The sequence below is a fragment of the Coturnix japonica genome, chromosome 1 (assembly GCF_001577835.2).
Source record: "Coturnix japonica isolate 7356 chromosome 1, Coturnix japonica 2.1, whole genome shotgun sequence".
NCBI classification, from domain to species: domain Eukaryota; kingdom Metazoa; phylum Chordata; class Aves; order Galliformes; family Phasianidae; genus Coturnix; species Coturnix japonica.
In genome coordinates, this window is record NC_029516.1 from 1,261,144 (window position 1) to 1,273,333 (window position 12,190).

General features: G+C 43.6%; 1 protein-coding gene across 7 annotated transcripts in view; it reads right to left on the reverse strand.

Moving 5' to 3' along the window:
* The window catches only part of LOC107325293 (collagen alpha-1(VII) chain-like), an 86,050-nt gene that overhangs the window by 40,068 nt on the left and 33,792 nt on the right, over nucleotides 1-12,190 (reverse strand). For 5 of the 7 annotated variants that reach the window (XM_032448635.1, XM_032448671.1, XM_032448756.1 and 2 more), the window contains exons 35-52: nucleotides 11,861-11,941; nucleotides 11,268-11,327; nucleotides 11,035-11,070; nucleotides 10,532-10,567; nucleotides 9,834-9,866; nucleotides 8,458-8,529; nucleotides 7,803-7,862; nucleotides 6,913-6,948; nucleotides 6,328-6,408; nucleotides 5,621-5,656; nucleotides 4,818-4,862; nucleotides 4,626-4,697; nucleotides 4,039-4,074; nucleotides 3,444-3,485; nucleotides 2,567-2,620; nucleotides 1,671-1,709; nucleotides 1,339-1,374; nucleotides 817-942 (exon numbers count right to left, since the gene is read on the reverse strand). In XM_032448635.1, coding sequence (XP_032304526.1) covers nucleotides 817-942; nucleotides 1,339-1,374; nucleotides 1,671-1,709; nucleotides 2,567-2,620; nucleotides 3,444-3,485; nucleotides 4,039-4,074; nucleotides 4,626-4,697; nucleotides 4,818-4,862; nucleotides 5,621-5,656; nucleotides 6,328-6,408; nucleotides 6,913-6,948; nucleotides 7,803-7,862; nucleotides 8,458-8,529; nucleotides 9,834-9,866; nucleotides 10,532-10,567; nucleotides 11,035-11,070; nucleotides 11,268-11,327; nucleotides 11,861-11,941 — 981 coding nt within the window. The remainder of the gene's footprint in view (nucleotides 1-816; nucleotides 943-1,338; nucleotides 1,375-1,670; nucleotides 1,710-2,566; nucleotides 2,621-3,443; nucleotides 3,486-4,038; nucleotides 4,075-4,625; nucleotides 4,698-4,817; nucleotides 4,863-5,620; nucleotides 5,657-6,327; nucleotides 6,409-6,912; nucleotides 6,949-7,802; nucleotides 7,863-8,457; nucleotides 8,530-9,833; nucleotides 9,867-10,531; nucleotides 10,568-11,034; nucleotides 11,071-11,267; nucleotides 11,328-11,860; nucleotides 11,942-12,190) is intronic. The other 2 variants (XM_032448711.1, XM_032448736.1) reach the window with 2 other exon arrangements.

The window sequence follows — 12,190 nt, forward strand, 5'->3', positions numbered from 1 at the left end:
TTTCTTATACCAAGATGGAGACTGTAATAAGCAATCCTTTCTCACCATTTCATAGAATCAGAGAATCACTGCCATAGAATCGGTCCCAGTGAGGTACAACACATGTCAGTGATCTTCATCTGGATGTTGAGTCACTGACTGCCACTCTCTTTCTTTTCCAGTTTGGAGAGAAGGATGTTATGGGGGACCGTGTTAGAAGTTCTACTGAACTTCAGATAGATGACACCGGTGGCTCTTCCCTTGTCCTTTGCTGTAGTTATGCCATCGTAGAAGGCCACTAGGTTGGTGAGGAAGGACCTGCCCTTGGTGAAGCCATACTAGTTCTCCCATACTACCCCTCTGTCTTACATATGCCTTAGCATAGCTTCCAGGAGGATCTGCTCCAAGATGTTCCCCAGCACAGGGATGATACCGACAGGCTGGTGATCCCCTGAATCATCCTTTCTACACCATGGACTTCACCTGTCCACCATGATTTTTCAAACATCATCAAGAGTGATCTGGTGACTACATCAGCCAATTCCCTCAGGATTCTAGGATGCATCTCAGTGGAACCCCAACTCTTCCTACCAAGGTTGTTCTGTGTCCTTTACTTTTGAAGCCAACCCTGTGGTCATTTCTCATGTTTTCAGCTGCTTTGCTCTTCAAATCCCCACCCCAATTCAACAAACCTTCCTGGTATGAGCCAGTAGCCTCTTTCAGATTAACATGCCTGCAAGACACTATAAACTGCTGGATGACTGAGGTGACCCTGAAGCCTTCACTGTCTCATTTCCTTCTATGTCTGTCCATCTCCTGAACATGACAAATACTCACGGCATGTTTGGGTGTGTGAGGAAGTGCCAGCTTTCTCCTAGACGTCTTGGAGCTGCCCAAGTGCTGCATCAGCCACCCCAGCCCCTCCTGCAGGATTGCATTGGAGAGGTCCTTCAACAATGCCAGCTGCAACCAACAGAGCACACAGTTGTTTACTGTCACTCTCCCATCACCAAGAAACAACAGTGCTATAGCCAACCTGGAATGATGACTGATGTGTTTCCAAGAGGGGAATAGAGCTTCATACAAGCTAAGCCAAGTGGTAGCACCAAACTTTAAGTGGGTATTTTCTAAGATCTCAATTTCATATGAGCCTCAAAGCCCCAGTTAACCCCTTAATGAAGCAGGAGCAAAGCTGTCCAAGAACTTACATACACATGGTAAGATGTAAAGTGAAATCTAATAACCCTGACTTCTTGTGAGTACCAGTGATGGACTAGGATATGCACATGTCATCTCCAGAAGAGCATAGGGGATAGATGGAAAAGTTATTACAGTCATCAGAAGGAGAGCATTACCTACCTTGATGCCATATTCTTCAAAAAGTCTCTCCAGATCCTGTAAGAAGAAAAAAGGGTAAGAGCACAACCAAAGCTCTACTCAAAGAGCAGCCAATATATCCCCCTCAGCAGGAGCCTGACTCCAGTGCTCTGGGAAACATGGGGTGTGAGGCAAATAGCATTTCTCAAAGGACTGAACACAGTGATATCTTTCCTCTCTAACCTGGGAGCCAGTCCTGCAGGTGGAGATGGCTAAGCCTGTGGCATTCATAAGGTCTCCTCTGACATCCTGAACACAGGCAGAGGGAAGGTGTTCCCAACATCAATATATTTTATAGTTTTTATTTTCCTTACCTTCATTTCGACTCCTCTTCCTGGTGGACCAGGCTCTCCCTTCAAATGAACGAGATCAACTCATTAATTCTGATTAATGATTGGCATCAAGAATGAGCAGAAGTCACAGAGGTCACAGAAATCTGGCCCTTGCTCTATCCTGCTCCACAACCCCAAATGAATCCCCTTCCTTGGCTCACAGGAGGGTTTGAATTCCGCTCTGCTGTCACTAGATTAGCAGTTGCGTGGAGGTGGAAGCAGGGTAGAGGATGGGCAAGCTGCTCCCAGTGTTGGTGGTCCCTTTTGGAGGTGGCTGTGGTCCTGGTGGCCCTCCACACTACCACATTTGGTCTGGGTGAAATATCTCTGATAGGTTTAAGTATGGACTTCCATATGCGAGTCCTAAGGACAGGTTGTCTTCAGGGCTGTCTGTGTCTCCTTGCCCAGCATGATATGGGTCTTCATGTGAGTGATTCTAGGCTGCTGATGTGGATGAAATGCCAGATAAGCTGTAGCAGCTTTGGATGCCTTCTGGTAGGGGAAGGAGAATCTGATGAGACCAGAAGCTGAGCTGCCCCTCCGACGGGCTTCATTTCACTGAAATCTGGTTTCTGCACTGACAGATTCCGGTGGAATGAAGGGCATCAGGAAGGCCCTAGTAGTGGCCCTAGTAGTATAAACTCATCCAGTTTATGAACAGCATCTTCTTGCCTAAATGTTGTATATTTACAAAATGGAGTTGTAGAACTACAGCATTGCTGTGACCACAAGTTTACAAGCCCAGCTCATGACTTCTGCTTTGAAAAACCCAATGTTCTGGAGAGTGAGATGAGATCTGAGATAGGTGTTCTTCCCTTCTGGCCAACTCAACCCAATGGCACCAATGCAAAGATGCTACCATACATCTGAGCACATACCTTTGGGCCTGGAGGACCTCTTTCACCTCTCAAACCATCCTTCCCTCGATCTCCCTGTAAGCCAGCAGGAACACATTAGTTCTTCATCCCCTCTAAAATTCACAGTGATCATTGCACATTATGGTGTTTCCCACGTACTGGCCAAAGACTAACAACAATCCAACATGGACCTACCAGCCTTTTCTTCTATCTTCTTCTAACTATCTTACTGACTCATGGAACTAAGGAAAAACCGGGGTATCTCTGCCCTTCACTCAAAATATACTATTTAGGTCTTCAAGAGGAGTTCTCATGCCTTTTCAGAGACCTTTTCTGTTTATTCTTTGCCCTGATAATGATTTCAGCTAATAATGCCATTACCACCCCTCACTGATACTTCCATCTGTGATGGATCCATTCCATTGTGACCCACCCAATCACTAGACAAAATTGCCTCATATCCACTCAGATGCAGAGCTATTGCTATAGCAAGGGAGCTTCTGTAATAGTAATATACTTGTTTTGCTAGAAAAAAACACTGGAGTCATTCCAGCATCCAAATCATCTTATTCCCTTTAGGCCAAACAGTCAGGCTGACAGTAAACTTCACAATCTGAATGTATTCCCCTAATTAACTCTTGTCTGCCCTGCAAAAACATGAATGTCTTGGAAGGATAGCTGATGTTAATCTTTCGTTGGAATCTTCAAAGTGATACACTAATTTCGGAGTAGCTTTGCTGTTGAAGGTGGGAACAGCAAGAATTTGCTTATGGAGCTTGAGAGTTTCAGGATGTGTTTGCAGACTTTGCCTTATAAAAGTAAAGAAGTTACACAACATCTGAGAAATGCAAAATAACCACATATCCAACTTAAAGACAAATATTTTTAAGCAAAATACCTTTTCACCTTTCAGAGTGATGGTATTCCCCAGAGAAGACATCTGCAAAAAATGGAAGATATCTGGTGGAGGAAGATGCCTTATCTCCATGTGCATTTTATCCCAGATAAACCATAGGCAGAAAGCCAGCTGCTTTCTCTCAACTAGCAATGTGGACATGTTGTGTTTGGACTCAAACCAAAAGGGAGCCAGTGTATCATCTCTATGCTCATGTATCAGAGATTCAGGGTGGTTGTGATGTTGGTATTTGCATCTACATTTCCAGAGGCCAAGTTCATAGCCAGGTTTTAGTCTCTTCTGTGTCATGAGCTTCTTGCATGACCACTGACAAACCATTTGGAGTGACATTCATTTGACCACACATGCAGAGGAAGTAGCTGCACTGCTTTGTCTCTTCTGATAAGGCTAAGAGGACTCTACAGCATATACTATATGTTCTGGCAGTGTGTTCCCTGTGGTACCCAGAATTCATGATAAATCTCAACACAGAATCATAGCATCATTATAGTTAGAAAGACAAGATCATCTGGTCCAACCATCAGCATATCCCTTTCCTGATCAAATGGATAAGTCAGCAGACGAAGGCAATACTCACAATGCTTCCAGGAGTCCCAGGCAGCCCAGGCATACCCTATGAAGATAAAACACCCCCATAAAAAGAGTGAGTGATACAGCTCAGCATTTTAGCCACCAAACAGACATTCTATCATGCAAATGATAAATGAGAACATGCAAACCTACAGATTTGCCCTTATTTCCCTTCTCTCCAGTAATTCCCTAGGAAGGGGAGAGAGAGGAAGGGTGAGAACAAGCTATGGTAGGGGAGAGGGGTCTCAGCATCTTCTAGCTGGCACAGCCTTCAATAGACTAACAAACCCCTCCTTGAGCAGCTGAGCTAATAAAATCTGGAATTTACCCTCACTCTTGCAGAGGAACTCTCTAATATTTAATAAGGGGTGTAATTGTCACAGGGTTAGGGTTAGGGTAATCCTCATCAGGTAGGCTCATTAGGGACTTTCACCCATTCAGTTGCTCATTTTCATAGAGTCTGTAGAAATATCACGTCCTTAAGACCTCCGTCCCTTTGACAAACATAGCTGATGTTAGCCAGTGTTTTCCTAAGAAGTTAGAGGGATATCAGACTGAACATAGATACAACTGCCCTTTCAGGATTTGCCTTACATCCTTCCCAGGTTCTCCTGGGTCGCCCTTTATCCCCTGCTCTCCAGGTCGTCCTGGGAGTCCAAGTGGACCCTAATGAGAAAGGATTCAGAGAAACAATTGGAAACAGAACACATCCAGCAGTTCCACAAAGTGAAGCAAACAAGAAAAATGCTCACCTAGGCAGAAAATTATGATAATAACAGTTATTACCCTCATTCCTCTCTCTCCTGGTTCTCCTGGGGCACCAGCTTCTCCCTGAAAAAGAAGAGTAGAAGCTTCTAAAAGCCTTCTTCATTCAAGCCTGAACCTTCACTGGTAGTACTAATTTTACACATGGAGAAAACATTTTAGAGGGTGAGAATCAAGTCCTACTACTATTCCAACAGCCCTAAAGCATCTAAGGTTTCTTCTTTGGTATTAATGCTTATAAAGTTGGTACCATCACCAGTCAAGGTGATCTGAATTATACTTAACTAGGGTTGATTTTAGATCTGCCCTAGTGTTAGAGTAAATAGAGTTGAAGATATATGGTAACATCAGACTACTGATATCTATGGAGGAAATGGGGTTATTTCCACCAAACCCCACTATGAGTTGAAATCTACTTTCTGCTGCTGAGCATAAAGAACTATCTCCCAAAGAAAACATAATTTGATTCTTTTTCACTTTTCATTTTGTATCTTTTATCTTTAGAAGATGAGAAAACAAAGCTGAAACAAAATAAAGCCATGTGAAATACAATGAGGATTCTTCATAGTCTCATACAATTCAAGGGCAAGGCAACAGAAAATAAAATAGGTAGGAGTTAGTTTCAAAATAAATCAAAGAGACTGGTTTTGCAGACGCTGCTCAATTTACTCATGCTTAACTAACTGTAGAAGAGATTCTGGGCTACAAGGAACTTCACCTTAAACACAACCAACCTACACTGCTGTACGCACTGCAGTCATGAGTGAAGCTGTTGTCTTTGGCACCTACATAACCCCAGAATATTTGGACTTCCCACTGATTACCTTCATCCCAGAGGTGCCTTTCTTCCCTGGTTCTCCCTAAAATACAATGCAAAAATGCTAGGTTACATTTAGCCTTGTAACCAGGTTGTTTTTTTCCACTATAAATTCCTTTTTTTTTCCCCTCCTCAAGTCTTCTCTTGGTTGCCCTATTCCACCTGATGCTCAGGCATCAACTCAGCTCTTTGGACTAAAGGAAAGTCTTCAGTGACTACCAGTAGGAGAGGTTTACCCGAACCCACCCATGAATCTCATGTATTGTGCAATAAGAGTATGCCCTTCAGGGCTGGTGTGACTGCACACCATGGTCATTCCTTGTATGCTGCATTGATTCAATGACAAAAGCACACAACGTAGAATAGCAAATCAACTACGGTGCCATGTATTCACCCCAAAACAGAGCCTGAAAAACACCCTAAAGAGGATCCATCTTCTCATTTTCTGTGAAAAGACAGAGCAAATAAGAAGGTGTATCCCCTGATGAACAACCCATCGTGCCTAGTTTGAGGCAGCAAACTAGATTCATGTTGTTGGACACTGTAGGGCTGAGACTTGTCTCTTCCCCAGCCAGACTTATATAAGATGCGTGTTTCTGACTGGTCCCATGTTGTTTCTTGCTCCTGCTTCTGCAAGGGCATAACCTAAGGTTGTTGGCTTGGCGCAGAGCGTGTCAGCACAACCATCCACCTGGACTTGTAGCTTCTACTTACATCTTTACCTCTTAGGCCGGTCTCGCCTGGTTTCCCAGGTAATCCTGGTTCACCTTTTTCTCCCTTCGGACCTATTTCTCCCTAAAGAAAGCAAGGCAGTTGTTATGTTCGTCCTGTGTATTTCATGGTGCTCTCATTTTAGACATCATGAGGCTGGCTCATGGCACCATGGCAATGCAACTGCTTCCACACTGCTGGCTGAAGTTTGGGCTCAGAGCATCTATCCTACTCTAGGAAAGGCTGTGTTCTTCTTATTTGCTTAGCAGGCTCGGATGGAAACATCCATCTTAAAACTGGTCCATTCAGACCCCACAAGCAGCCATTGCTCACAAATCTTACAAGACAGTGTTTGTAGAATTTGTGCCCCTTTCCATGTCACCTTGTCATTGTTTACCTGTGCAAGGCTCCTTGCATCACATGGAGACTCCAGAAAAGCAGGAGCTGTTCAGACTTCAGCTTTTGAATGCCCCTCATATTTTGACTCTATCCCCACAGCAAAGATTAAACCTTGCTGACTCAAGTTATGTTGGGTGACACAGACATCAGTCACGAAACGGTGCTGCAATCACTGCATCATATACTCACCTTGTAACCTGGTCTGCCAGACAAGCCTACGTTTCCCTGCAGAAATAGACGCTGTTAGTCACATGCTGAGAATGACAGAGGGAGGAAAATTTCAGATAGGGGTCCTTTGTCATATCTAAAGGGTCACATCAGACTTAATGCTGCAAAGCCACTCCTTGATTGCAGGTGCTAGCAGATGGAAAAGATTAGTATGATGCAGAGAAGGAGAAACCATATGGTGTCCCAAGAGAAGGGCTGCTGCAAGCACACATTGACTAGATGCATCTGTCTTCACCACTTCTAAAACCACTGACTTTGATAGAGGGGTGGGGATCTCAAAGATTCTGAATTTTATAAATCATTGCTGGAGTAAAGCAAAATGGACAATTAATATTCTCACGGGGAAAGCACAAACTCAACCCTCACTAGATATTAGTGAACACAAGTGGGAACCACCAGATTCTTGCAACTTTGACACATAAGTCAGGAAGATAAAGGTCAAGTTTCCTTTCATTGAACCATAGAATAATTCAGGTTGGAAATGATCACTAGGAACCTCAAGTCCAACCATCAGCCCATCACCATCATGCTCACTAAACCACATCAGGGCACAAAGCCATTGGAAATTGGGCTTCCTGGATAATTTTTACCTTTCCATGCTTTCCTCCAGAATCAGGAGTGTTCTGCATGGTGTTCCACAGTTGGGTGCAGGCTGCTCCTTAATACACCATGGGAGCACCAAAGACGGGAGATAGCTCAGCTTCTCATTATAAGTGAGGTATTAATTTGATGATGACTGGCCTTGTGAGTGACAGCCAGTGAGTTCATATGAATGGAGATTACTGAGAAACTGTTTCTGATTCATCTCCTTAGCTGTTCCTTATTCACACCCAGTGTGTTGCCCCACTTACCCTGTCCCCTGTGTCTCCCTTCAGCCCTGGTTGACCAGGAATGCCAAAACCTGGATTTCCCTGCAAAAATCAATGACAGTGACATAGTGTAAACCCTCTGCCAGTCTCACCTTCCAGTTCTCTGTACAGTTATCACGTCCTTCTCCCCTCCTAGATGCACTGCTTGCCAGCTCTAGGAGATGCTATTGCAGAGAGCCACTTTCACTAAAGTATGGCTTGGTGGACCCAGTTTCTCAGTTTCCCCATCTGGATTTTGCACATCGTGGCTACTATTCTTCCATTACCTTTCATTAGTTGTGGAGACATGAGCCCACTCCACTCTTCATTCTTGGTACTATGCCCTGTGCCATATTAATTGTTAGCTATCTCCAACCCATTATCACTTTGCAGTCCCTTAAGGGCCAGCCTGTTCACCTTGCTATAACTGTTGGAGTTAATTGCCAATCTTGTGCTTGGTTCTAAGCAAGATGCAAAGGGAGATGATGCAGTGTCTCTTTCAAGCTCAAGACATAAATCATAGAATCATTAAGGTTGGAAATGACCATATCTAGTCCAACCATCAATCCACCACCACCATGCCCACTAAACCACGTCCCTATGTGCCACACATACCCCTCTCTTGAAAATGTTCAGAGAACAAGAGCAAGTATGTTACCTTCTCTCCTTTGTCTCCTTGTATTCCTTTGTCTCCCTGTGGTCCTGGGGCCCCTGTTGGTCCAATATCTCCCTGTGTATAAAGACATCCCAAAAGCTAGTAATATCACGCAGGAAAACCAAACCATTTTCAAGTGGCTTGCTAAATCTACATTCTGCACTTTCAAACCACTCTGAAAACCCATTCCCTTGGGAAATCCATCCAATCCATCCATCCATCCATCCATCCATCCATCCATCCATCCATCCTTCCATCCAATCAATCCACCCATTCATCTTCAGGTTTATATTGAAGCTTTCCCTTAGTACTTGGCCTTCTGTTATACAAAGCCTATCACAACAGTTAGACTCTCTCCAGCCATGCAACTGGTGACGTATGTAACTTTACACAACTACAAATTGCTGTGTGGCTTTAGAGTGATATCAAGCATGATAAAATTCAGACCCAAGGTCATTACCTAACATCATCGAGCCTAAAAGAAGAGAAACATTTTGATAACCACTATTAAGCAGTCTGGGGAATAAAACCAATGAATGGAGGTGACTCCAACATTCAAGTTCAGAGAGAAGGGCAAAACTCATTATCTCTAAAGGGCAAGGGAAGTATGAAGATAATTTCATGAATGCCAGGAGTGAAAAAGCCAAGAGGATTTTCTCCTGCAGTAAATACTCCTTGCAAAGATAAGAGAGATCTTTTATTTCTCTGCAGATTGACAATAAATTATAAAGAATAAAAAAAAAGATGTTTGAAATATGCCAGGCCCTGTATAACCACAAAGACTTTGCAGAAGTGAAGTATATGTACCTCACTATAAAGCAGATGTACAATACGGCCAACAGTCAGGGAACAGCTCTGTCTCAGGAATCTTCCTCATTTGAGAAATTCAGATTCCTCCAGTCATGGAAAGGCCAATCAGGGCACCAGATACGTGGGGAACACTTTGCCATTGGAGGTTCTTGCTAAAAGGTCAAAGGAATCTCACCTGGTTTTGAAGTTGGCCATGTTTTAAGCAGGAGGTAGGACCAGAGACCCCTAGAAGTTCCCACCTGCCTCACCTATTCTTTGGTTTAATGCCAATGCCTCCCTTGTCTGGAAAGTAACTTCTCTGTGTGGGCTGGATCTGTGCTTCCGAACTCTACCTCCTAAAACTAGCACATGGAAATACCAGATTTCCCCATGGACTAGAGACAGAAAGAGAATGACAGGCACAAAATGTTAATAAAAGCAAAAGAATTATCAGCAGGGCAAGATTACTGCTATTTTTCCAACCTCTCCTCTCCCATTTATCACAAGGGATATATGATTCAGGTATTGAAACATAGTCCATCCCTTGCTTTTTCAGGCAATGTTCGAGCAGTGCTAATTAATGGACTTACCCTGACACCTTTCTTGCCTGGTGGTCCCAAAACCTGAGGATAAAAAGAAATCACAGAAGTACTCTCTTACTGAGGAACGGGTCTCCCTTTTAAAGGAGAGGCTCATATGGCCTCTTCCAAAACAAGATATATTAGCCTTGCTATGGGATAAGAAATGGCATTGCCTACGATGTATCATAAAATGCCTGACAGGGATATAAGCTAAATCCCAAACTCAGCGAAGGTTGTGACAGAATCCTACCCTCTTCAGTAGGTTTTGGGTCCAGGGATGAGACTGAAAGATCATTCTTATGAAAAGAGTAGTTGGTAAATAGCTGCTTTAGCCTGTGCTTGTACACACCAAGGACTGACCTTTGGATGGCAATGAATCTTCACGACTGTGCTATGACCCTGAATTAGGGGCTATAAAGCTGGCTTCCTACCTTTTGTCTCTAAATCAATGCTGCCAATGCTACTCTGAAATAAACCAGCACTGCATACCCTTGATCATCAAAGTATCATCTAGGATGCATTAGTCTGTCCTGGTGATAGGTCTAGGCAGAAGACACGGTTGGATGGTAAGGGGTAAGTGCTCACTTGACTCCCTGTTGGCTTCTTCTCTGTGTAGCCCCACCATGAACACACCTGATTGTGCCTACAGAAATTTAAGACACCTTCAGCTGAGCCAGTCAAACCCATTCTCTTACTGTTTGACTTACTTGGACTCCCTTCTGCCCTGGAGGTCCTGGAAGTCCCTGTAAGACATCAAAAGAGAATTTCCACCAGATTGAAAACAGATTAAATACTTTCTATATAAGTTCAAGCATAATTTATAAGTCCTTGGGTATGGCCAACATCACCAGTGACCACCCTAATAAAGTCTGCTTATCCTCAAGAGGAGTCCATGAAGCCATCTGGCCACAGACTCCTGTTTGTGTGGACCAGGGCTGTGGAATTTGAAGAGATCTTTGCTATATTGAAGAGCAAGACACGAACAGCAAGCTGGCTGTTACCATTAGCAATGACCTTATATTTCATCTAACAACCCTCCTCCATTTTATGATAAAACAAACAAACAAACAACAAAAATACAGAAAAAAGAAGAAAAATATTCTGTTGAAATTCTGTTGTGATCATCTGTGATGATCTCAAGAGCTGCTTTCTTTCTTTGACACTTTCAGTGCCAGACACAGGGACACAGGTTCAGTGTTTTGTTGCCTACCTTTGGTCCAGGTACTCCTGGAGGGCCCATCACCCCCTTAAAAAAAGATGAAAAAAAATGAAAGCTCAGACTTTAAAACTCACTTTCTTCCCTTCTTTGTCCCTTTCCATTTGCAACCACAGGATGTACCCACCAGGGACAATCTATAGAAGAGGTACTGGAGAAGTCTCTGGAGACATTGAACACTCCAGGGGGATTTTAGCAGAAACCTCACAGCAAAATGGCAAACCCACCTGCTGTCCTTCTTCCCCCTTTGGGCCAGCAGTGCCAGGAATACCAATTCCTGCCATCCCCTGAAAGGTAAGCACAGCATTGTGCACACAATGCTAAACTGCAAAGCATGATACATCCTACCCTGTCTGCAATCTGCTTCAGAGCTCTATTCTTAACCATCCTGCTGAGGAGGAGGAGAGAAATTGGCTCTTTAACCATTTGGCTAAGATGTATATCTAGCCAGTAACCTCAGACAAGGCACAAGCAATGATTTGGAGAAGAGAATTAAAAGCAAGGGTGTTTTCAGGGACTACTAGAAGTGGTCTTATCCAGGGATAGGAAACATGCAGGGCTTGGGAGGCAGCAGGAACTGCAGAGATCTTCCAGTGGGTGGAAAAAAGAGAACAGAGAGAAAACGAGAGCTTGGATGGAGAGGAAGCATCTACTCCACCATGCACAGACTTGAGCATATATAAGCTGGGAGAGGAGGGGAATGGGGGAATATCCCTATGTATCTCCACTTCATTTTCATTCAGTCTACATTGATATTACTTTATCTCAGCTATCCCTCTTGGGATGATGGATCTCACAAGCATCTGTAAAGAGTAATGACCTTTTCTCCCTTTTCTCCCTTTGGTCCAGGCAGTCCAGGAACACCATCCTGCCCTACAGGGCCTGGCAAGCCAGGTTTCCCCTGGAAAAGAAAATACATTATCATGTCTTTCTTCTTCCAAACTGTTTGTTACCAATTATTCTAAAGAAAAGTCTGCAGAAACACAAACAGAGACATATTTCCTGATGTACCTGTCTTACCAGTTGGTTTGCAATTGAGGATTTACAGAGATGATTATGTATAGATGTCCCCCATCTCCACCCTCCCAATGATTGGTCACTCAGGAATAGAAGTGTTGACTGTATGGGAAGATATAGACTGGGTACTCAT